The sequence below is a fragment of the Nannobrachium achirus genome, assembly GCF_963921795.1.
Source record: "Nannobrachium achirus genome assembly, chromosome: 5".
Lineage (NCBI taxonomy): Eukaryota > Metazoa > Chordata > Actinopteri > Myctophiformes > Myctophidae > Nannobrachium > Nannobrachium achirus.
Window position 1 is genome coordinate 21,405,399 of NC_137814.1, and position 26,312 is coordinate 21,431,710.

The 26,312-nt window shown below is 43.6% G+C and overlaps 1 protein-coding gene across 1 annotated transcript in view; it reads left to right on the forward strand.

Moving 5' to 3' along the window:
* Positions 1–6,811: 6,811 nt before the first annotated feature.
* cdh24b (cadherin 24, type 2b) overlaps positions 6,812–26,312 on the forward strand; it is a gene marked incomplete at both ends in the record, with an annotated part of 166,442 nt that continues 146,941 nt past the window's right edge. The window contains 8 exon segments of the mRNA XM_080725629.1: positions 6,812–6,951; positions 8,971–9,094; positions 9,096–9,113; positions 9,115–9,165; positions 9,167–9,256; positions 9,258–9,270; positions 15,587–15,706; positions 26,135–26,302. Of these exon segments, the coding sequence (XP_080581755.1) occupies positions 6,812–6,951; positions 8,971–9,094; positions 9,096–9,113; positions 9,115–9,165; positions 9,167–9,256; positions 9,258–9,270; positions 15,587–15,706; positions 26,135–26,302 (724 nt within the window).

Consider the following 26,312-nt stretch of genomic DNA (forward strand, 5'->3'; position numbering starts at 1 on the left):
AACGATAACAATGATATAAAACACAATACAAATTGGTATTATTAAAGGGGAGATATAATTAATTATTAATATGTTTCCTTTCTTTTTGTGCTGAGTTTATATATGATGGTAGTTGGTGTTGATCACAGGCAGCTCATGGTAGACTTGTTGATGTTAATAGTGAGTCAGTGGCTAGATGACTGGGCTCTCTGCTCTCTGGCTCCTGTCACATGTCCAGACCCCTGCTCAGCTGTTTCTGCTCTCTCTAGGTCACACTCTGAGACACACATACACGTACACACACATGGCAACGCACACACGCACGCACGCACGCACGCACGCACGCACGCACGCACGCACGCAACGCACGCACGCACGCACACACACAACACACACAACACACACACACACACACTTACGCAATTGCTTGAGCACTGTTATTAAGCAAATTATTTTGATTATTTCTTCCCTCCCCAAGCACATGTCTTTCACTCCGCTATGTTCAATCTGATCTGCTAATTCATTTCCCCATTTCCCTGCTTTTAGGAAAACGTTTAATTTGTTTTTAAATTTCTGGGGGGAAATGTCAGTATAGCAATTCACTGATATCAAAAAGAAAATGTACTATTTGTTCTTTTGAATACTTTCTTTGAAGAATAATTTCTTGAGTATATGCTTTGTCACCACAGCAAATACATAGACGTCTATAGACGCTCTCACAAATAAATGTATCCACAACTTTCCAACATCCCATCCCATCGTGTATTGACAGTGCGCAGAAGGCGAGCGGCAATTGTCCGGCGTCGCAGCCAAGTGTGATCTACAAGCTCACAACAGTTGCAATCAAGCGACGTGACCGTGAGCTTGTATGTCTGCTGTCTACCGGAAATGTCCCGCAAGATAATGCTTACAGTAAAGTCTTGCGGAAAAAGGTGGAAAATGCACACTCTCACACATACACAAAACGCAGCGCACACTGTGCACACAGTACAATGTGTGTTTGCGATCGCACACACACATAAGCTCAGAGAAACTTTATCTTAAAGTTATACCATGTAAACTTTTTTTATAAAACAAATCTTAAAATTGTCCTAACTGTTAAATCGCTAAGTTTTAGAACCCCCACTCCGTTATTTTCAGCTTTTGAAGCCTTCTCTTTATATGTTTTCTGCCGGCCAATCACAGCGCATCTTGAAATGGGGTCGCTATGGCGGCCATATTTGTAGTCGCCCGTGTGTCTCTATACTCAAAAGGTAATCTCGCCTACCAGGCAGGGTGAAGTAGTCCGTTTCTCCGGAATGCCTGAACGCACAGGAACCAGGGACCCTCTAAAGATAGCTCTCGGCGAAGTGGAGGCAGACGCCGGGGTGTGAAGGTACAAAAAACGGCCGAAAGACGCGGACGCGACCACGGTTTGCTATAGGGCTACTGACCACTAGTTGAGCATCTTACACAGTATAGCTTTAAATACTTTTTTTTTACCACACAGACATACGGTATACGACACCGACAGTGCCATGGCATTGGTCCGACATCTCTTTGGTCCTACCGGTACATCCCATTAGTCCGAATCTGGTGAATGTTAACCTGTTGAAAAATACTATGCCAAAACCTAACCCTAACCCTAACCTCAGTAAAACTATGCTAAACCTAACCTAACCTAACCAAAGTAGGACTAATGAGATGTAGGACTTATGGGCAGTCCCCAACACCACACACAGACATGCACGTGCACACTGCCGACACAACACAGACACACACACACACCACACACACACACACACACACACACACACACACACACACACACACACACACACACACACACACACACACACGGACACGTACTCCATCATTGCACCCTCTGGCCTATCGATACCTCCCTGGCTCGTATGGCGGCCGGCCGGCCGCACGGCAAAGTTTTAAGTGAGTTCTCTGAACTCATTATGGCCGTGTTCCCAAATAGATTTTGCGGGCCTCTTATCCCCCTGATCAGGCTCCTCGTCCAGATGCTGCAGCGACGTGGTGGGCACGCCCCAAATCCATTGGCTGACCACTTCCCCTCTGGCCCCCTTGGCTCCTTCCGGCTGATAGAACAGATCCCTGCCCCGCGGCCACGCCGCCACTCATTTCTAGCCCAGACTCTAGCTGATTGCTGCAGGGCGCGCTGGTCCCGCGTCCCTGGAGCCTTTGAAGCAGGGACGTGCTGGGTCCCCTGATCAGCCCGGGAAAAAGAGTTGGAGAGGCCCTCATTGCGTGCTATAGAGAGAGATCTCTCTCTATAGCGCTGCTGCTACTCAAAGATTTGCCATTTCAGATCATGACAAGTAACAAGCCAGTGGGCCAATTACATGAGTTATATTTTGTCGTTGTCGGGTGGAAACCTTGTATGTCAAAACCGTTAGTTTTGTATTTATCATTTAAAAAATGATTTAAACTAGTGAAAACAGCCGATCTACTGTGTGCTTGTAGATCTGCTGTTTTCAATACTTTTGTGCGACGGCCTTGTATGATGAAGCAGGGCTTTGCTTTGCGAAAGAATGTACAAATTTGAAACTTGGAGATACGAGGTTTCTGCCCGACAGTGACGATTTACTTTGTTGGCCGCCCAGCCCCCAAAATGGAACGAAGGCCGACATTTTATTATTATTTTTTTCCTAATGGCCGGACTGGACCGGCCGGGAATGAACCGGCCGTTCGGGAGTTGTTCGCTCTTTCCCAATGGCCAGCACGTCCCTGGTCCCTGGTGCCTTTGAAGTCACAGCGCCGAAGATGAAGGGGTCCCGATTTTTTTCCACAGCCTTGCCGGAAAGAGGAGATTGCAGGATAACCTCCGGGCCGATCTCCCGGTGCCTTTGATGGGCGCTCCCCCCGGTGCGTCGGGCGGGATTGAACCTTTAAAGCCTAATTTACACTTCATCATACGATGGTGTCACATGTTGAGAACAGCCGATCTGAAGCTTACAGCGTGTTGCAAGCGTGTAGATCTCCCTATTTTCAGGCTTAAGCCAATCGATGGTCTCCTGTGAGCTTGTAGATATGCTATTTTTGTTATAAGCCTTAAGCCAAATCGCTGTTCTCGGTGGTGTGCTGCGCTGGATAGCATGGCTACTGTTAGGCTTCTGGTATTGCTTTATTTTCAACATCAAACATTACATTTCCCTGTGTTACTGTAAATTCTCTTCCATAACAGCGTTATGTCCACACATGCAAACATACAGTACATACACACATGCACACACAAATCCATATGTGGGGAAAATATTCCTTAGTCTAATGTGCAGTAGTAAAGAAAAAAAAAAGAAAAAAAAACATCCCAGCCTGCACATTTTTTCCTGGTGTTTCATGATTTACTGTGCGGCAGAAATGTGAAATTGAGTATACGGGGGTATAAGTTATTTAAGTGATTTAGAGGCTGGCACCGAGTGCTTTTTTCCGCTGCTTTATGATTTATGGTTATTGCAAAATGTGAAATTGAGTATATGAGTATAAGCATATTACCTTATGATAATATAAGTAATTGAAGAGATTTAAGGGTCTGTGGAGGCTGGGCGTCGCGTACACAGCAAGCGACGGGCAAAGAAGGAAATGGCAGCTTATCTGACTCAAATCACTCTCACCGAGAGGTGATGTCTGGATACATTTTGCTTTTGTGGCCAGTGGTTTAATATTGTTTGCGCTAGTGTTGATATATTGGATACTATATCAGAGCGTTATGAAATGCAGGAGTTATGAGATGTCATATTAGTCAAATGAAACGGATGTGAAATATGGCTGTACGGCTAGCCGCGTCCTAATATTGCTCGGGTGTGTTTCCGCCATCCTTTTCTTTGGCATCAGTCCAACAACAACGGTTGCCTGAACCTGAATTAAAATAGGGGTTCATTATTATACTCCCGGTCTTCACGGTGCTCAGGGCCAGATAGGTTCAGGGGTCAAACTTAAACGGACGTGGTCTCATTGGGTGGGGGTCCTCCTGCTGTGTTCTCTGAGCTCATCATCATAGCTGCCGCCACTCCTCGTGGTAATGACGGCCAGGCTTCATTTAGAGGCTCGTTAAGTCCCCTCGTTAAGCGCGGGCCGTTAAGACTTTGGTCATTAATGGCCCTTCATTAAGAACTTTAGAGTGTGGAACCCGGCTCCCCTGCAGTCTCCTGACCACCCATGTGTTGGCCAATCACCATCTAGTATGGTGGATAAGCACTGGCACAAGTGCTAGGTCAAAATGAAAGATTACTAATATGTGCCTTGTGGTCAGGGGGTTTCTGGGCACTGGGTACAATTATTCACTATACGTTATTTGCGCTTTAGCTATTGAAAAATAGCACATATACAGTACAAGCTCACGAGCTTTGAAGGTTTTTTGAAAAACCTGTTTCTATGTCAGTGGTGCTCAAACTTTTTCTTTTGAACGACCCCCAAAATTATATTTGCCACGGACCTCCATCTCAAAATATTTAGTTCCAGGGACCCCCCCCCCCCCCCCCCCCCCCCCAGAAGCAAATTTGAGTTACAAATGTTCTCTTAAAAAAAATACAAACATTCAAAGATTTGCACACACTTTAACGACTTTAAAAAAATAGCAGATCTACAAGCTCGCAGCGCGGCACTTCGGTGCCGCGCTGTGAGCTTGTATATCTGCTATTTTTCAATAGCTAAAGTAATAAAATAATTGAGGCCCCTCCACCTTGGGCCCTAGTAACTCAGTCCCACTTTTCCCCACTCTTGTGACGCCCCTGCTTGTAGTTGAGCTCAGGCGAGCAGGGCCACCATGACAGTCAGAGACACGACAGCCCTTTGTACCGACATGCCGTAACGCCTGTGTGCATGTAGCGTTTGTAGCCCGGCTCGTTCACATACTTTGTTCTTTGGCTTTGTTCTTAAATAGAGTTTCTGCGCTATGGTCTGCTGACATTTTTACATTTATGACACAAAGGCTTTGTGACCTTAATGCTGGTTACTTCAATAAACTCCCGACGCTAATGTTCTGGACGTCGTTTTGTCATTAGCAGACTAAAGCAATTTTCGGCGCGCAGCTCATTAAAGGAGGTGTCAAAACCCCTTGGTCACATATACTGTAGTGTACTGTAGTGTATTGCATAACAAAGCCAGCGGTTAGTGACTCTAGGTCTGTTTACACACTCCTGAGTGCTTTATGCTTACACTTTGCATGGGAATCAGTATCAGTCAGTCACTTAACGCGTTTAGACCGGGTACGCATATCTGTGTCACCACTTTAACCATTATTTCTTGCTTTAACTATTAGAAGAATAGCAGATATACAAGCTTACAGCGCGGCACCGAGTGCCGCGCTGCAAGCTTGTAGATCTGCTATTTATTTTTATTTTGAATATATCTTTTTAAAAGCGAACATTTGTAACTCAAATATTTGCTTCTGGGTGGTCCCTGGAACAAAATGTTTTGAGATGGGGGTCCACGGCCCAAATACCTGTAATTTGGTGGTCCCTTGACATGAACATTTTTGAGAAACACTGATTTAGAAGAAGGATTTCGAAGACATTTATATTGCACTTAATATTGCACTTTTTTTTTATTGCACAAAATATTGCACTTAATGTGTGATTTTTCAAAAATAGCAGATATACAAGCTCACAGCGCGGCACTCGGTGCCGCGCTGTGAGCTTGTATATCTGCTATTTTTTTTTTTTTAAAGCATAAAATAACAGTTAAAGTGGTTCAAATCTAAAGTGGCACAGATTTGCGTCCCGGGCCTAAATGCCTTAAATAATGACATCTTTGAGGGAGTAAGTGCTATAATAGGTTTTCAGACTGCCTTCTAAGTCATTTTAGTTTCCAACTCTATAGGCAGCGTGGACTTATGATTACTTTCTTTTTTTCTCTGTGCCATAAACAACCTTGTCAACATCCATGATTATCGTTTACCCCCCGGGATGGCCTGCCGCGTATCCATGCTATTTCCCCCCCCCTTTCTGTGAAAAATGGCATCATGCAATGTAATGAATATTTCCATTCAACGTATCCCTTCTCATTTCATTTAGCAAATGTGCTTAGCTGTTGCCATGCAACAACGCTTCCCCAAGCACCCCCCAACACACACACACACACACACACACACACACACACACACACACACACACACACACACGCGCACACGCACACGCACACACACACACACACACACACACACACACACAAACACACAAACACACACATCCCATTCCCCGGGTGCACTATGCACTTTTCTTTCTTTTTTAAAGTCGCAATGTCACACTTTCTTAGGGCGGGTGCAGTGGCGTCAGTTCAGAAAAAGCTAAGGTATGGCAACATGACTGGTGTCTTGCAAGTCATGATACATTTATTTTAAGAAGTACATTACATTTTTCCCCCCGTTTCTATGGTTTCTTGGGCTGGATATGGCAGCCTGGAACGGTTGTTCAAGTGCAGCTAAAACTTGGCATAGGCTATTAGTAAACGTGCCACAATTAACAATAATGAATTGCACCTGTACCATTTTGTCAAGATGGGGAGGATACAAGTGTGGAGAATATAATTGTTAAAGTGACCATTTTGTAAAATGTTGTATTTGTACCGGTAGTTATTTTACTGTAATTTAACAACATAATAACCAGAACAGATAGACAAAAGAGACATTCATGGATTTATATTTAAAAGTAACTTTTATGTTCACCCCTGGACCCAGGGTATGGCAGCTGCATACCCCTGCCATACCCAATTGACGCCCCTGGGCGGGTGGATAATTTAGTGGTTTATTTTTATTTTACTTGGTCACGGCGCTACCATTCGGCCCACATGCACGCACGCACGCAGGGGGAAATGAGACTGAACGTTGATGTGCCAGCCAGCTGCGTCCCGCTGGCAACTTGCTCTCGCCGTCGACGACCAGAGGACAGCAAGTCTCGTGATGAGGGCGGGGGAGGGCGGGGTTGCTATTACCTCTCCCTGCATGAGAGGATCAGAGGCGTCAATTGGGTATGGCAAGGTATCGCAGCTAAGCTGGGCGATATTAGGAAAACCTTCGATATTCGATAACGTTGATGAATACCTTGATATCGATATTACTCACGATATAGTAAAAACAATTGCATTATATTGTTTTTTAATGTTTTTTCTGCTTTAGGGTCCACTGCCTGCCTAACCCAGATAATGAATAGCATATCCATGCATGCACACACTGCACAGTACACATAGAAGGGTTAGGTAGGTTTTATTGAAATAACCACACCTGGTTACAGATGGACAGATTTTTTGCATGTGCAACGTGCATGCATACGTGTGTCTGTTAATTAATTTGACACATACTGTACACCAATACCTCATTTCAAGCCGCCTTTGTCGATATGTATATTGTACCTTGCGTGTTGATACCTCGATATCGATACATTTTTGATATATTGCCCAGCTGCAGCTGCCATACCTTGCACTGCCAATGTACTTCTTCAAATAAATTCATCATGCCTGTTGCTAAGGTATGGCAGCATGACTGGTGAAGGCGCGCGTGCAATACACCAGTCATGCTGCCATACCTTAGCTTTTGCTGAACTGATGCCACTGTGAGAGGATGCTAGCCACTCCAGCGCTGCCTCGCCAGCCTGCCAGCCATGATCCAATAAGCCCAGTGCTGCGGCACCGATCGATATGGACACGTCCCGCTGCCGTGTACGCACCGCCGCCTCAACAACTCCCACCCACGGCCCCTCGCATAGCGCCTATTAGTTAGAGAATAATTGATTAGCCCCCATTGTTCATTATGGGGTCTGCCTTCATTAGATTGCTGGGGCAACACTTTGCACGGTGGAGCGAGCTCTCATGGTCTTGGTTGATGTAGGAGGGTGGTGGTGGTGGGTGGGGGTGTGTTTGAGTGTAGGAGCTTTCACAGTGCACGTGGGGGGAGCTTGTGTTTGGGATATCACTGGGGGGGGGGGGGGGGGGGGTCTTAGTTCAGCTGCAACCCCGTATGGCTTGAGAGATAAAAAGACACAAACTAAGCACAAAGGATGAGAGGAATATATATATATATATATAATATATATATATATATATACGGACAAAGCAGTAAGACATGCCGCCATTCGGATCATTGTTTTGCCTAGCAGGGGGTGCAGGACAGGCTGGGGTTCCCCATGCACCGCGCGTGCGAACATTTTCGGGTTTTGTATGGTTTATCCTGTTGTTTTAACGGGTTTCTTTTTTAAAATGTATTTTTGGGGGCTTTTATGCCTTTATTGATAGCACAGTAGACTGACAGGAATTGAGAGAGAGAGATGGGGAGTGACATGCGGCAAAGGTCGTCCTGATCGGGAATTGAACCGGCGACACCACGGCAACCATGCCTATGTGGCGGTGCCTATGTGGTATGCGCCTTGACCAGTAGGCCACCGGATGCCCCTCAACAAGTTTATTTTTTACCTAATTAATAGCACAATATAAACAAAAAACGGGTGCTTTTTCTAGACACCATGAGCATATGTCTATATGATTTATTTACTTATTTTGCAACAACTGTACAATAGTTTACTTACTTGAGTAGGTCTACTGACTGCACTTGCAGGCATTTGTACTTTGTACTCCTCTCCCTCTCCCTCCCCTCTCCCTCTCAATTAAATTAAATTCAATTCAAAGGGCTTTATTGGCATGAGAAAACATTGCCAAAGCAGAAATGTACACAATACAATATAATACAGTCGGAACAAAGTATTTACAGGTGAAAAGAGTGTAATAGATTGCATGCATCAAGGTTACATGCAGGCAGAGCAGGGATATATTATACAATGGTTTTTAAGGTGGTTGGGTTCCATTTGATATTTGATATCCTTCTCCTATCACAGCAGCTCACGAATCGTGCTGCTGTGTTTGCACAGTTTTATTTCACCAAGCAGGTATGGGAGTTTTTCATCTTTGATCATGTCTCCCTCTCCCTCTCCATCTCCCTCTCCCTCTCCCTCTCCCTCTCCCTCTCCCTCCCCTCTCATCCCCTCTCCTCTCCTCTAGCTACCACACCGACATGGACAGGAATGATGGACGCACCAAGTACGTTCTGCGCGGCGAGGGCGCAGGCTCCGTGTTCGTGATTGACGAGAAGACGGGCAACATCCACGTCACCAAGCCGCTGGAACCGCGAGGAGAAGGATGAGTAACCGCCTCATCGCCACGGCCACCGACCGGCAGACGGATCGGCCCCTGGAGCCCCTCGTCCCAGTTCATCATCCGCGTGCAGGACATCAATGACAACCCGCCGCTCTTCGACGAGGGGCCCTACAGCGCCACCGTGCCCGAAGATGGCCAACATAGGTCAGTACAGTGACTGCGTGAAAAGGGTTATTTATTCTCTAACACACTGTGGTCTCTGAGGCCATTTAAAGTTTTATTATATTTTATATAGGCAGAAATTGTGAAAATAGCCAGATCTACATGCTCACAATGCCTCGCAACGCTGTGTTATTAAAAATGTAATGCCTTCAACTCTTATAGTGCTCGTCAGGGGTGGGGGGGGTCGCCAGTTAGATAGATAGATAGAAAGATACCTTTATTATCCCAAGGGGAAAATCAGTCGCCCAGGGGCAGCATAGCAGTATAAGGATATTTACAAAGTTACAGAGAAGTATGAAAAAGAATAAAAAAAGAACAGAGTACAGTAAAAGAGCAACGATACAACAAAATAGGGAACGAAGAATATATACATAAAGTGTCAACAAACTGTCAATGCTCAACGTGAAACAGCCAACTCGAAACAAAAAAAAGGAAACCTTAAGCACAACTATAATACAATACAGTACCCAAATCAAAGTGTCCATAACAGTCAGTGCCTACAAGTATCTTCACCACCATGTCAAACACAAGCAAATACTACTAACACAAAAGTGTCCAATGGTCAGTGCAAGAAGAAAAACAGCTAAAAAAATAAATAAAAACAAGAAAGGGTGACGCAGCAAGAGACGCACATGAGCACCCTCCCTGGAAAGGTCCTTAGAGGTAAGAGTCAGTGCAACTATAGTTCCAGTTAAATAAAGCTAACCATCGTCCTAGGTTAGGAAGGTAGTCCTTGTCAAGCGACCGTTGTGGTTCTCATTGTATAGCTTGAGAGCAGCAGGCACAAAAGACTTTTGCTAGTCTCTCGCATCTCCGTCGTGGCGGTCATTTCCTCTCTTACTCCAGTAACTGAAGATCTCAAGGTGGAGGCGGGTGGGAGGAGTTCTTCAAGATGGAGTCCAGCTTCCTAGCCCGTTCGCACTTAAAATATGATTATTTTGGGGGTGGCGGCCTGAAAAGGTTCAGAACCACTAAACTATTCAATCAGGTAGTTAATTGAATTCACCTAGGGGTTCCAGGCCTAACTAGTCCTTATTACATCCAGAGGCACCAGGTGAATGCAGAGTTGGGAACCAGTGACATAGACACAACGACAGCTTTCATAGAGCTGCTGGTGTTTGTTTTTTGGAGCAGTGAAACCGGCTCCCTATAAACATCCCTCGGGTGGCGCAGTGGTAAAGTCCCTGCCCACCACCACGGAAAGTTGTGTGTTCCAATCCCCTGTGTTGCAAACCGGCTATGTCGGGCGCGTCTGTGCGAACACAATTGGTCTGTGTTCGGAGGAGGCAAGCCGGACAGGGAGGGCGATACTGGTCATTGCATGTATTCCTACGGGCTGGGGTGGTACCTGTCAGCAGGGAGTGTTGGGCGGGAGGAGTAGGACGAAGGCTCTATGTCCTCCCGGTGGGGGCTCCTCACTGGCAGGCGAGGCAGTAGGATGCAACAGCAGTGACAACACAGAAATGGGTGTGGGGAGGAATCAATTGGTATAACGACTAAATTGGTATAATCGAAAACTGGTTTGGGGGAAGTGGTAAAACTCCCCAACACACAGGGGTCTTCAGGTAAAAGAAGAAGTAAAATAACTTGAATCCACACTTTAAACGGTAACATACTGTAAATACACTGACCAAACAGAACATTTTCTTCTTTTCTCTTTCGGATAACTTTTTTTGGGTCTATCAAATGCATCTCAAAAGTTGACGTAAAGTGTCATAATCTTAGTCATGTTGCAGTTAAGTGTTAGAGTCTGATTCAGAGCATGACTGCAAAGTTGCCCGTGGCAATCAATTTGTATCATGTAAATGTGCTCTTATCTCCACTTAAATCCACTCTCTGCCTCCGTAAATTGGCTCTACTTTTAAGGGCACTTTTTCCTTTTAGCTAAGACGCTGGGAAAATTGCTTTTAAGGGGGGGAAGAAATACAGTTTGAAACGATGACAGGTGATGCCCGTTTATTTTAAATATTTCACTCCCCTAAATGGGGTAGTTTTGCAGAAAATTCACTCAGATATGGCCCGCAGGTCCTTCAACCTGCTTTTCCTATACCCGCCAAGGTTACCCTCCCAGGGTTCCTTTGTGTTTAAGGAGACGGGACGACCGAAACAAGTACCTATTTAGTAATCCTCCTGTCCGCTGCAGATATGAGCGCATACTTCTCAACGCATCCCAGGCAGGGGCGTCACAAGGGGGGGAGTGGGATTGAGTTACCAGGGCCCCAAGGTGGAGGGGCCTTACTTATTTTATGCTTTAGCTATTGAAAAATATACAATATACAATATACAAGCTCACAGCGCGGCACTACTCGGTGCTTGTATTTGAAAAGTCGTGAAAAGTCGTGAAAATTTTAAAAGTTGTGAAAAACGTGTGGAAATCTTTGAATATATGTAATTTTTAAGCGGACATTTGTAACTCAAAATTTGCTCTCTGGGGGGTCCCTGGAACTAAATATTTGTGGCCAAATACATATCATTTTGGGGGTCCTTCACATGAAACAGTCTGAGCACCACTGACATAGAAACGTAGCTTTTCTTTTTTCAAAAACCCCTAGAAGGATTTGAAATATTCAAAGACTTGCATACATTTTCAAGATTTTCAAAAAATAGCAGATACTACAAGCGCGCAGCTTGTATATCTGCTATTTTTCAATAGTTAAAGCACAAAATAATGCATAATAATGCATTCCCAGTCTAAATGGGTTAAAGCCCCTCCCCCTATGAAGAACATTCATGGGGGCCCCCGCAGTGAATGCTTGTACCCGGGGCCCAGAAGTTGGTGTGACGCCCCTGATCCCAGCAGGTCCCCAGACTGCAGCTGCTCTCAGTCAATCAACGGATCCAATATTGATTTGACAATTCAATATTTACCAGGGTGCGTTTTTGTCAGCCCCCGCGACGGAGCAGCGATACCGTGCTCCTCTGTGAGCTGAGAATCTTATCAAGGACCCCTCCCGTATGCAGGGGAGAAATATAGCAGTTTCTGCCACTTCCCATGTGTCTGTGTGCTGAGGCGGAGGCGTTTTGAGACGGATCCCCCCACCACCACCGCCCAAACATGCGGGAATTGGGTCTCCCAGTTTCCCACAAATTGCCCTTGAATTTGTCTCGCCTCATTTGTGTGAGAACATGCGAACTCTCCATTTAGAGAAGCCGAAGTGGGATTTATGAAAAATAAATAACTAAAACGGTGCCTGTACATAAGTGGAATAAATCCACTTAGATTCCAATTCATTTCTCCTCCTCCGCTCGGTCGTGTGAACGCTTCATACAAGGCAGTCAGTGTGGTATGAATCCAGTTTTGCGTTCCAGATGACTGCGCGTCACGTCTATGTGTTATCAGAGCAAATTGTGACTGAGTTTTAACCCATTTAGAAACGGGTTATTATTTTATGCTTTAACTATTGAGAAAATAGCAGATATACAAGCTCACAGCGCGGCACCCGAGTGCCGCGCTGCAAGCTTGTAGACCTGCTATATTTGAAAAATCGTGAACATTTGAATTTTGACCCGATTTTGACCCGATTCTATAAGTGTCTACTAAATCCTTCTAAGGTTTTTTTGAAAAACACATGTTTCTACGTCAGTGGTTCTCAAACTCTTTCATGTCAGGGACCCCTAGAAGTATATGTATTTGGCCGCCGACTCCCCGTCTCAAAATATTTGTGTATCGGGAGCCCCACCCATGCAGAAGCAAATATTTGAGTTACAAAATGTTCACTTTAAAAATGAGATATTCAAAGATTTTCAAAATGTTCATGATTTTTCAAAACATAGCAGATCTACAAGCTCACAGCGCGGCACTCGGTGCCGCGCGGTGTGAGCTTGTATATCTGCAATTTTTCAATAGTCAAAAGCATTCAATAATTCTGGGCCTAAATGCATTAAGTATCCGTGGCAAGTTTGCATATCAATGAGTTTGCCCCTGCAGCCCTCCTGCTTGTTGCATCAACCCACGCAGCCAGCACGCTTTTGATCTGCCAAGTCAATCACTTCTCCTCACCAGCTGCGATCACAAAATTATACCTGCCACTCCATTTGTTTTTTGGGTTTTTTTTTTTTTCTGTTCTTGTTTTCTTCTTAACACAGTCTAGACTAATTTCACAAGAAAGAACAGTTCCAACCAAATTGAAACAGTTACATTTTTTTTATAACGATTATTTTCATCTTCCTCGCTGCAACAGCAAGAAAGATGTTCTCTGTCAACCCACACTTTCCATTCTCTTTTCATCCAACCTTGTTCTTACCTTTGAAGCTGTCAACACTAAAAAGGAGAGCTTGTAGTCGTTCTGGCGCTGACCTAATCCTCTTCCTCTTCTTCTTCCTCCTCCTCGTCCTTTCTCGACCCCCAACGGAGAAACAAAATAAATATTCAAACCATGCTGTGGCAAGCACTTGTTAGTCTGTTCTTAATCCACTCAGTCCAGTAAGTGTGCAGGAGTACGCTCCGACATATTATTATCAAAAAAGAATGTTTACCAAAAATCAAAACTGAGCACGAAATGAAAAATTCATGACCCACGTTTTTTTTATTTTTTAGCTTGTTTCCATCTCGGTGCAACTCGGCTTGCCGAGCGTCTATATGAACGCGATTGGCCTGTGTTCAGGCGAGGGCAGGCAGGCGGGCAGGGGTAGTAGTAATCGCTTGCGCTAGGGACTGCCTTTGGGCTGGGCCTGGGGCGCCGCCTGTCAGACTATACTATAGAGGGTACAACAGCAGTGGCAGGTGTGGAGGATTGGGAGGATAATTGGCACAATAACTAAATTGGGTGAAGAAAGGTGTGAAAATAATTGGCAGAGCAAAAAAAAAAAAAAAAAGTCGAATGGAAAGTCTTTATGTCCAAAAACCGTTCGTTTGTATTTATGTGTTAAAAAAATGATCTAAACTAGTGAAAATAGCCGATCTACAAGCACACAACGCCTCGAAGCGCGATCGTAGATCGTCTATTGTTCACTAGTTTTGTGCGACAGTCTTGTATGATGAAGCAAGGCTTTACTTTACGAAAACTTGGAGATACGAGGTTTCTGCCTGGCAGTGATGCTATGATTCTCTTTATCTTAGCCCCCTCTCTCTCTCTCTCTCTCTCCCTCCTCGCTGCCATTATGCCCTCTGATTCCTAACCACCTGTGATGGATCTCTCTAATGACAACCCTTCTTTTCTCTCGCTTGCCCTCCCTCTGTGACAACGGCCTTCTCCTGCTCCCCACAAATCCCCTCTTCCCCGAGAGCTTGTCAGGCGCACGGCCCGCTGGGAATCGTAGTTCTCGCTCTAAAGCTGCATAGACATACGCATATACCTCAGGTTCTTTTTGTTTTTTTTTGCCTACATTTTCAATGTTACCTTGTTTTATTCGGTGGGAAAAGGGCAATAGAAATGAAATACAGCATCTGTCAGGAAAAAGGGTGCGATTTAAGGACATAGGAGCGAGCCAAGGAGAGAGTGAGGGAGACAAATGAGGAATAGAGTGCAGGTTTTGGTTGCGGGGGACGGGCGGGGGGGAGGTGAAGGGTAGGCTGGGGGAGTTCGCACAGACAGACGGCGAGATTGAGAGCGGGGGAGCAAAAAGGGAATTGGAGACGGAGATGAAGAGAAATTAAGTGAGACAGAGGGAGAGTCGGGCAAGAGAGAGAGAGAGAGAGAAGGAGAGAGAGAGAAAGAGAGAGAGAAGGAGGGAGGTAAAGGTGAGCTGCAGGGGAGAAGGGGGGAGAGTGAATAAAGTATTTGTCACACTGCAGCTGAAAGGGACTGAGAGGCAGGGGGCATGTGGAAATGAGAGAGAGAGAGAGAGAGAGAGAGAGAGACAGACAGACAGACAGACAGACAGACAGACAGACAGACAGACAGACAGACAGAGAGCAAGGGCAATAGATACTTTTGATTGCGACCGAAGGTCGCATTATACCCTGAAAAATGTGGTACAGAATGACTCATAATATGGGCATAAAAAGGATGTCACGTGACATCACTTCCTGTACTGACAGTCAGACAAGCTACGAGATTTCTCATTGTATAAAAGTCCATATATGGTCATTCCCAGAAAAAACAAGAAAAAAACCTTTTATGTCCATACATGGAGATTCTGATGTCATAAATTCCAGGTCCAGGAGATCCACAGGCATCAAACCAAGGCCCTAACTCACCAAGGCCCTGCTCTGCATTACTTACGTACTACGTTTTATGCCCATATATGGAGATTGCAAGTCATCCTGAGGTGTCTTACTAGTATTTAACCGTGTCTTTGTTCTCTGTTTTCCTCTCCTCTCCTCTCCTCTCCTCTCCTCTCCTCTCCTCTCCTCTAGGTACCTCCATAATCCAGGTGACGGCGACAGACGCTGACGACCCGACCTATGGGAACAGTGCGAGGCTGGTGTACACACTGACGCAGGGCCAGCAGTACTTCTCTGTTGATCCACAGACTGGTGAGAGAGAGAGAGAGAGAGAGAGAGAGAGAGAGAGAGAGAGAGAGAGAGAGAGAGAGAGAGAGAGAGAGAGAGAGTGAGAGTGAGAGTGTGTGTGTGTGTGTGTGTGTGTGTGTGTGTGTGTGTGTGTGTGTGTGTGTGTGTGTGTGTGTGTGCGCGTGCGTGCGTGCGTGCGTGCGTGCGCGTGCCTGTGTGAATCCCACTTAGCATACATGCAACACACTGGCGGTGCAATTCAAACAGGCACAGATGTACAAGTGCAAATACTTTGTGCTTGTACACACACACACACGCTTGCGCGCATCCACACGTGCACACGCGCAAGTACACAAACACGCAAACACAATCAAACAGAGAAATAACTGGCAGAGAGCAGAAGCATTGGGATGCACACACACAACTAAACCTCTATCTCGTTTCCTTCCCATGTACACAGACACATGCACACGCGCGCACACGCACACCTTGCATGGGTGTGCATGATTGTGTGCGTATGTGTGTGCGTACTGTACTGTATAGGGATGGGACGATATGAAAATGTCATATCACGATTATTGTGACAAAAGAAATCGCGATTTATGATATTATCACGATAATCACAATCCATTATCCTGGGTAAAAAATAAAAACAATAAAAAAATAGCCAATCTACAGTACAAGCTCACAACGCGTCGCGACTCGCGACGCGTTGTGAGTTGTGGGCTATTTTTTGGCAAAGACATTTGATAGAGAGTGAAAAAAAGTGTGTATCAAGTACGTATATTATAAGTACCTTTTGCCAATTATAGAGGGTTTAAGACAGCAGCTCAGCAAATAAAAGGTGAATTGATCCCAGTGCATGACGGAGGATGATATCAATCACGATAAATGAAATCTCCACGATATACGATTATCGTGAGTGTTTTTTATCACGATAAACGATAATATGGTGTATCGTCCCATCCCTATAGTACTGTATGGGTTTGTGTTTGTGTGAGTGCGCCGCGAACAGATACAAGCTCAAACCCTATTTCTCCCGGCGTGAGTCGCTCATTCTTTTGTCATCCATCTTCACCACTGCGTCGCAGTCGGGCAGAAACCTTGTACGTCCAACACTGTTACGGTTCAGGAGCAAAGAAGAGCAATGTGTTGCAATGGATCCAATGTAGTTTTAAACCCATTCAGAACGGGTACACATTATAGTACGTATTATTATTTTGTGCTTTAACTATTGAAAAATAGCAGATATACAAGCTTGCGCGAGCTTGTAGATCTGCTATTTTTGAAAAATCCTGAAAATTAGAATTTTGACCCGATTCTATAAGTGTCTTTGAATCCTTCTAAGGTTTTGAAAAACCTATGTTTCTATGTCAGCAATCTGGCTAGCCAATAGCCATCGTCAAAGAAAAGGTCCTTTTCACTTAAATGGAGCTCAGTTGGTCTGTTCTTGAGAGACTACTATGTCAGTGGTTCTCAAACCTTTTCATGTGAAGGACCCCCAAAATTATATGTATTTGGCCACGGACCCCCATCTCAAAATATTTAGTTCCAGGGACCCCCCCCCCCCCCCCAGAAGCCAAATTTGAGTTACAAATGTTCGCTTTAAAAATACATACAAGTCAAAGATTTGCACACATTTTCACGACTTTAAAAAAATAGCAGATCTACAAGCTCGCGCTGTGAGCTTGTATATCTGCTATTTTTCACTGGTTAAAGCATTCAATAATTCCTAGGCCTAAATTTCACTTTCACAAAAATAGCAAAGATACTGTATCAGATCCACAAGCTCGTTACGCGTTGCGCCACATGACGTGTTGTTGTGAGCTTGTAGATTGCCCATTTCACTACTTTTGTGTGACGCTGTAGTAGGACAAAGTAGGGCAAAAGAAATATGGAGATACAAGGTTTCTGCTGCGCGACAGCAACAACTTGCCTGTTTGCTCTTCTCCTCCCTTTCAATTACCCATTCTCTCTCCTTCTCTGCCTCCCTTCTCCATCACTCCCTGTGCTTGTATTTTTCTCTTTTCCCTGTGTGTGTATGCGTCAGGCACGTGCACACATAGACATCCAAGGGGGCTTGAGCCCCTGCCCTTCTACCCGTCTGTAAAAAGTGCCCTCCCTCAGACCATGAATGCAGTTTTTACTGTGGTGGAAGAAATGAAAATGCCCCTCTTTCCATGCCATACCTGAAGGCGTTATATTCAATCTAATTGCCTTGTCCAAACTCTCCTGAACTTGAATGGAGCATCTTATGTTGAGAGAATTGCCCTCTCTGTGTAGAAATCCATGCGGTATGCTACATATCCAGTATTCACTTGATTATGCTTAGTTGAGTGTGGCATCAAGCACCGAAAATAGCCGACCTGACACCTCCAAGTCACAACGCGTCGCGCTGCGACGCGTTGCTAGCTTGGAGGTCTGCTATTTTCGATAGTTTCACCAAAAGGGGGACTCAAGTTATGGTTGAAATCAAATCAAGTGTGTTCACATGAATAGTTTCTGTTATCTACCTGCTGTGTGAATTGATTGATTATGGCTATTTATGATGTTGTATGTCCCACAAGCTGATGGGACAGATTGTCGTTCGTTGTTGTTAGTTCTTATTAGTAAGCACATTATAATTGTTTGTACATGATTGGGTTTTAGATTAGTATTAATGTTTATTGTACTTGATTGGGTGTTAGATTAGATTTTTGTAAAATAGAAAAGCCTCCTGTGGACAGGTGATGAGAATTAGCACGTGTGCTATAATCACTTATATCAATGCATCTGGTTCGTCCAATGTAATTGTGATGTCCATGACAAAAAAAAAAGGCCCTTTTAGAAACTCCAGCCCCCTGCCTCTCTAACATTCTCTGCACGTCCCTGGCTCGTGGTCTCTGGTTGGGTTTCCTCCTCCGGGGTCCATGCCGGTATGAGTTGGCACAAATGTATTCACGCTGCCAGGGCCCCCTGTGCACATCTAACAAAGTACCACGGCAGCCTCGCGTTATTATTCTTGAGAGAAGAAGCTGAAGAGAATACGAAAGAACAAGTCTTTCAAACTACTGGTGGGGGGTGGGGTGGCGTGGGGGCGGTTGGTTTGCGTCAGCAAAAGGTTTGTGAACCATTACACAAAAAGAAAAACAGATTACACAGCCCTCAAAGGGACTGTCTTTGTTGTTTGCTGACGGCTGACGGGTGTTTCTGTGTGCCAACCAAACTTTGGGTGGGAGGAGGGAGGCGAACCGCTGCTGTGCCCCGACTCGCATAGCATAATACTGTACTATTATACAATACCCTTTACTATGACTCCATAGCATAATACTGTACTATTATACAATGTCCTTTACAATGACTCCATAGCATAATACTGTACTATTATACAATACCCTTTGCTATGACTCCATAGCATAATACTCTACTATTATACAATACCCTTTGCTATGACTCCATAGCACAATACTGTACTATTATACAATACCCTTTACTATGACTCCATAGCACAATACTGTACTATTATACAATACCCTTTACTATAACTCCATAGCATAATACTGTACTATTATACAATACCCTTTACTATGACTCCATAGCATAATACTGTACTATTATACAATACCCTTTACTATGACTCCATAGCATAATACTGTACTATTATACAATACCCTTTACTATGACTCCATAGCATAATACTATACTATTATACAATACCCTTTACTATGACTCCATAGCATAATACTGTACTATTATACAATACCCTTTACTATGACTCCATAGCATAATACTGTACTATTATACAATACCCTTTACTATGACTCCATAGCATAATACTATACTATTATACAATACCCTTTACTATGACTCCATAGCATAATACTGTACTATTATACAATACCCTTTACTATGACTCAATAGCACAATACTGTACTATTATACAATACCCTTTACTATGACTCCATAGCACAATACTGTACTATTATACAATACCCTTTGCTATGACTCCATAGCATAATACTGTACTATTATACAATACCCTTTACTATGACTCCATAGCACAATACTGTACTATTATACAATACCCTTTACTATGACTCCATAGCACAATACTGTACTATTATACAATACCCTTTACTGTGACTCCATAGCACAATACTGTACTATTATACAATACCCTTTACTATGACTCATAGCACAATACTGTACTATTATACAATACCCTTTACTGTGACTCCATAGCACAATACTGTACTATTATACAATACCCTTTACTGTGACTCCATAGCACAATACTGTACTATTATACAATACCCTTTACTATGACTCCATAGCACAATACTGTACTATTATACAATACCCTTTACTGTGACTCCATAGCACAATACTGTACTATTATACAATACCCTTTACTGTGACTCCATAGCACAATACTGTACTATTATACAATACCCTTTACTATGACTCCATAGCACAATACTGTACTATTATACAATACCATTTACTGTGACTCCATAGCATAATACTGTACTATTATACAATACCATTTACTGTGACTCCATAGCATAATACTGTACTATTATACAATACCCTTTACTATGACTCCATAGCATAATACTGTACTATTATACAATACCCTTTACTATGACTCCATAGCACAATACTGTACTATTATACAATACCCTTTACTATGACTCCATAGCATAATACTATTATACAATACCCTTTACTATGACTCCATAGCATAATACTATTATGCAATACCCTTTACTATGACTCCATAGCATAATAATGTACTATTATACAATACCCTTTACTATGACTCCATAGCATAATACTGTACTATTATACAATACCCTTTACTATGACTCCATAGCACAATACTGTACTATTATACAATACCCTTTACTATGACTCCATAGCACAATACTGTACTATTATACAATACCCTTTACTATGACTCCATAGCATAATACTATTATACAATACCCTTTACTATGACTCCATAGCCTAATACTATTATACAATACCCTTTACTATGACTCCATAGCATAACACTATTATACAATACCCTTTACTATGACTCCATAGCTTAATACTGTACTATTATACAATACCCTTTACTATGACTCCATAGCATAATACTGTACTATTATACAATACCCTTTACTATGACTCCATAGCATAATACTGTACTGTTATACAATACCCTTTACTATGACTCCATAGCATAATACTCTACTATTATACAATACCCTTTACTATGACTCCATAGCATAATACTGTACTATTATACAATACCCTTTACTATGACTCCATAGCATAATACTATTATAAAATACCCTTTACTATGACTCCATAGCATAATACTATTATACAATACCCTTTACTATGACTCCATAGCATAATACTATTATACAATACCCTTTACTATGACTCCATAGCATAATACTATTATACAATACCTTTACTATGACTCCATAGCATAATACTGTACTATTATACAATACCCTTTACTATGACTCCATAGCATAATACTGTACTATTATACAATACCCTTTACTATGACTCCATAGCATAATACTGTACTATTATACAATACCCTTTACTATGACTCCATAGCATAATACTATTATACAATACCCTTTACTATGACTCCATAGCATAATACTATTATACAATACCCTTTACTATGACTCCATAGCATAATACTGCACTATTATACAATACCCTTTACTATGACTCCATAGCACAATACTGTACTATTATACAATACCCTTTACTATGACTCCATAGCACAATACTGTACTATTATACAATACCCTTTACTATGACTCCATAGCATAATACTATTATACAATACCCTTTACTATGACTCCATAGCATAATACTATTATACAATACCCTTTACTATGACTCCATAGCATACTACTGTACTATTATACAATACCCTTTACTATGACTCCATAGCATAATACTATTATACAATACCCTTTACTATGACTCCATAGCTTAATACTGTACTATTATACAATACCCTTTACTATGACTCCATAGCATAATACTGTACTATTATACAATACCCTTTACTATGACTCCATAGCATAATACTGTACTATTATACAATACCCTTTACAACGCCAGTGATTCTCAACCCTTTTCATTTCAAGGACACACAGTTTGATACGCATGAATCCATGGACCCCCATTTGATTCAGTTTGGGTCCGACTCCTCCTAACTATCGATCCTTTAGCTGAGGACCTCCTGGAACCTCCTCAAGGACGTATCTTTATAATATACTGTTCTGGCAGCTAGAACACTACTCACATACTGTTCCCTATGTGACATCCAGGAAATGACAAGTTGCCAACTAGTATCCTGGGAATTACAAATTCGAAAGCTACAGTATATGCAGTAGCCCTAAACAACTGCAAATATTGCTATTTCACTTACCAACTAGTATCCTGGGAATTTAAAATTTTAAATCTATATGCAGTAGCCCTAAACAACTGCAAATATAGCTTTTCAGTCAGTCCCCCCCCCCCCCCCCCCCCCCTTTTCTCTCTGTTTCGGTTCCTTCTCCTTGGAGATTGCAGATTTTACGCTCTCAACGATGAGAGTTGATTAATTACCTGCTTCCAGCTGTGAATACTGTAAAGCCTCGAACAGAGTCGGGTCAAGTGCGGTGTAGTCTTTTTGAGTCATAAAACTACAACGTTAACGCTCAAAAAGACTACACCGCACTAGGACCCGACTCTGTTCGAGGCTTAAGTCTCCCGCTAGTGTGAACATCACACCACAAGTGAAACCCAGTGATTACAGTAGTATACAGTACATACTAGGGGTGTAACAATATACTGTAGTAACTGAATTGAACAATCGATTTTAATTTGCAATGATCTAATATATCGATATGCAAAAGCATATATCGTACCGTTTTGGATTTGTATCGTATCGGTATCGTTTTACAATGCAGATAATCGGTATCGAATCGTTTTGCATTGCAATTAATTGATTGTGTGGAAACTAAGTATTTGTGCCTCGTATTTAACAATTTTAAGAAGGAAAATGAAAAAGAGGGGTTTAATTACTTTTCCATTCCACATAGCTACTCTTGGTCTATCAATAAATGTGTGTAATCTCTGTGTTCATGTCAAGGAGTGGGTTTGTCCATATGTGTTGAAATATAATGTCCATGCATTTGCTAGAGAATCACAGTGTTTACTTATTTATATCCATAGATAGATAGAATTTTCCCATGCACTATTGACACGTTTCACACAGATTTAATTTCTTCTTTTGCCATGAATGAACCAATATCGTCCATGTAATCGTATTGTCAACCATGTATCGTGATACGTATCGTGTCGTTGCTCGAATGTATCGTTACACCTCTAGTACATACTGTATGGGCATTTGAATGTATACTGTATTTCTGGGTTCCCCAATAGGCGGCCCGCGGGCCATTTGCGGCCCGCGGGGGGCTACTGTCTGGCCCCCACCAACCCCAGTAATAATGGTGGAAAAAGGGCAGCAACAACACTAGCATATCGTCGTTGTCGTGTGGAAACCTTGTATCTCCAAATTTGTAAGTTCTTTCGCAAAGTAAAGCCCTGCTTCATCATACAAGGCCGTCGCACAAAAGTAGTGAAAACAGCCGATCTACAAGCACACAACGCCTCGCACCGCGAGGCGTTGTGTGCTTGTAGATCGGCTGTTTTCACTAGTTTAAATCATTTTTAAAATGATAAATGCAAAACAAACGGTTTTGGACATACAAGATTTTCACCCGACAACGACGATATCTGAACTGTCGCAGGAGCAGCGGGAACGCCACCGTCGCCCCCTGCAATGTTGTGGCCCTCGGCTTGGTACCCTAGACATGATTCGGGCCCTTGGGGGAAACTAATTGGGGAACCCTGCTGTATTTGATAGTTTTTTCCACTGTGGATGTGTGTCATACTCAAAACACGTTCAGAATTAGTTTAGCCTATATGGAGTATGAAACTGGGACATGGTAATATATCTCTTTTTAATAGCGCTGTGCTTCTGACGCACATCGTAGATACTATACTGTCGTAGATAGCAAGATGTGTAGCTGGCTGATGCTTATGATATAGAGTCATTAGAGAGTTGAGCAGCCCTATGCAGGAATGTCTCTTCTTATTCCCTAGTATCTCTCTTGTGCTTCGAGTTTCCACGCGCCCAGGGGCGTCGCACCAAATTCTGGGCCCCGGGTACAAGGATTCACTGCGGGCCCCCTCCATGAATGTTCTTCATAGGGGGAGGGGTAACCCATTTTTAGACTGGGAACGCATTATTATTACGCGTTATTTTGTGCTTTAACTATTGAGAAATAGCAGATATTACAAGCTGACAGCGAGCTTGTAGATCTGCTATTTTAGAAAAATCGTGATTTTTTTTTTGGGGGGGGGGGGGGGGGGACCTACAGTATATTTCTATGTCAGTGGTGCTCAAACCTTTTCATGTGAAGGACCCCCAAAATGATATGTATTTGGCCACGGACCCCCATATCAAAATATTTAGTTCCAGGGACCCCCCAGAAGCAACATTTGAGTTACAAATTTTCGCTTAAGCAAACATTTGTAACAAATTTTTGAATATATTATATTCAAAGATTTTAACACATTTTCACGACTTTTAAAAAATAGCAGATCTACAAGCTCGCAGCGCGGCACCGTGTGGCTATTTTTCAATAGCTAAAGTATAAAATAATGTAGGCCCCTCCACCTTAGGGCCCTAGTAACTCTCCCCCTCCTTGTGACGCCCCTGCACGCGCCACGTGACTTTGCCCGTGTCAGGGGTCCAAGGGTGACTGGTGTTCGTACTAGCAGTGCATTGTCAGTCAGTGCATTGTAACCGATTGTGAGGGACCCCCTGCAGTGAGTCAAGGGAGTCGCGGGGGCCTTTTGAAATGCTAATCCGGGGAATACTGTATAAGCCTAATACCACCCAGGCTGCATTAGTGTGTATCTCTAGTGCAGCTTTAGTATTCCGAATGTGTCTCCTCTCCTCTTCTGTTCCATTCTCTCTTGCATGCTCTCTCTCCCTCTCTCTTTCGCATCACTTAATTTCTCCCCTATTCCATCTCCAAAGGTCTAAGTCAAATAAATTGCACACTTCACCACCGTGCATAACTCATACATTCCTTTTAGTTGCTAATGCATTCTACTCAGAACCCTGGACGCGTCCCCCTGTATTTGTTAGCGTGCAGAGCGACCCTTGTTGAACGTGATTCTCCTTGAGCTGCCAAGCTATAGCCTGCACCCGACCGCTTTGGCTGCTGTTGGTTGCGCACAGCCAGTGGTTGATGTGCCACAACCAATCACATGTAGCAGGAGGAGGCAGGCCATTTAAATGGAAGGAAGTGATTGATTCCAAGTGTGTGTGCGTGGGCAGGGTGTGCGTTCCTGTGTGTGCATGCACCATGGAGAGAGAGAGAGTTCAGACAATCTGTTTACATGTCTGTGTTTCTGCAAGAGCGCATCTATCTTCCCACGAGTTGTGAATGCGTGTGTGTGTGTGTGTGTGTGTGTGTGTGTGTGTGTGTGTGTGTGTGTGTGTGTGTGTGTGTGTGTGTGTGTGTGTGTGTGTGTGTGTGTGTGTGTGTGTGTGTGTGTGTGTGTGTGTGTGTGTGTGTGTGTGTGTGTGCGTGCGTGCGTGCGTGCGTGCGTGCGTGCGTGCGTGCGTGCGTGCGTGCGTGCGTGCGTGCGTGCGTGCGTGCGTGCGTGCGTGCGTGCGTGCGTGCGTGCGTGCGCGCGCGTGCGTGCGTGTGCACATCTGTGCGTGCGTGCCGTGCCATGCGTGCATGCGTGCGTGCACATCTGTGTTGTCACGTAATCTCTCAAACCAGACAACTCTCCCACATTCTTAGATTGCCACATACAATCTGTAACTGCGGCTTTTAAAAGCTGTCGTCTGTTTGTAATTTCCGGTCTCAAGACACATTTACAACAATCTTTAAAATATATTTATGCATTTCCATTTCTGCTAATGAGCGAGCCAGAAAGGCTTTGACTAATTTGATTTACCGTAGGGCCTATTTACGTCACTGCAAAGGCGAAGCATGACATCCACTTTATTCTTTACGCATTTTCAGCACCTCGACGTACTGTTTAGGGCAGGCGGAAGCGTTGGAAATTGTGAGTCAACAAACAGTCCGTCTCACTTAGACTATATCGTCACTGTCGGACAGAATCCTCGTATCTCCAAGTTTCAAATGTGTACGTTTATTCATAAAGTAAAGCACTGATTCACCATAGAAGGCCGCCGCACAAGAGTCAAGACTAGTGAAAATAGCCGATCTACAAGCTTGTAGATCAGCTATTTTAACTCGTTTAAATCGTCTTTAAAATGATAAATACAAAACGAACGGTTTTGGACATTCACGTTTTCCACCTGAACAAACGATGGTATGCATCACGGGTGTTTGCCATCCCTGTGCTCCACAGGTATCCTGCGCACGGCCGTGCCCGACATGGACAGGGAGACCCAGGACGAGTATCACGTGGTGCTGCAAGCCAAGGACATGGGGGGCCACTTGGGGGGTCTTTCCGGGACCACTACGGTGACCGTCCGGCTGTCCGACGTCAACGACAACCCACCACGATTCACCCAGAGTGAGTGAAG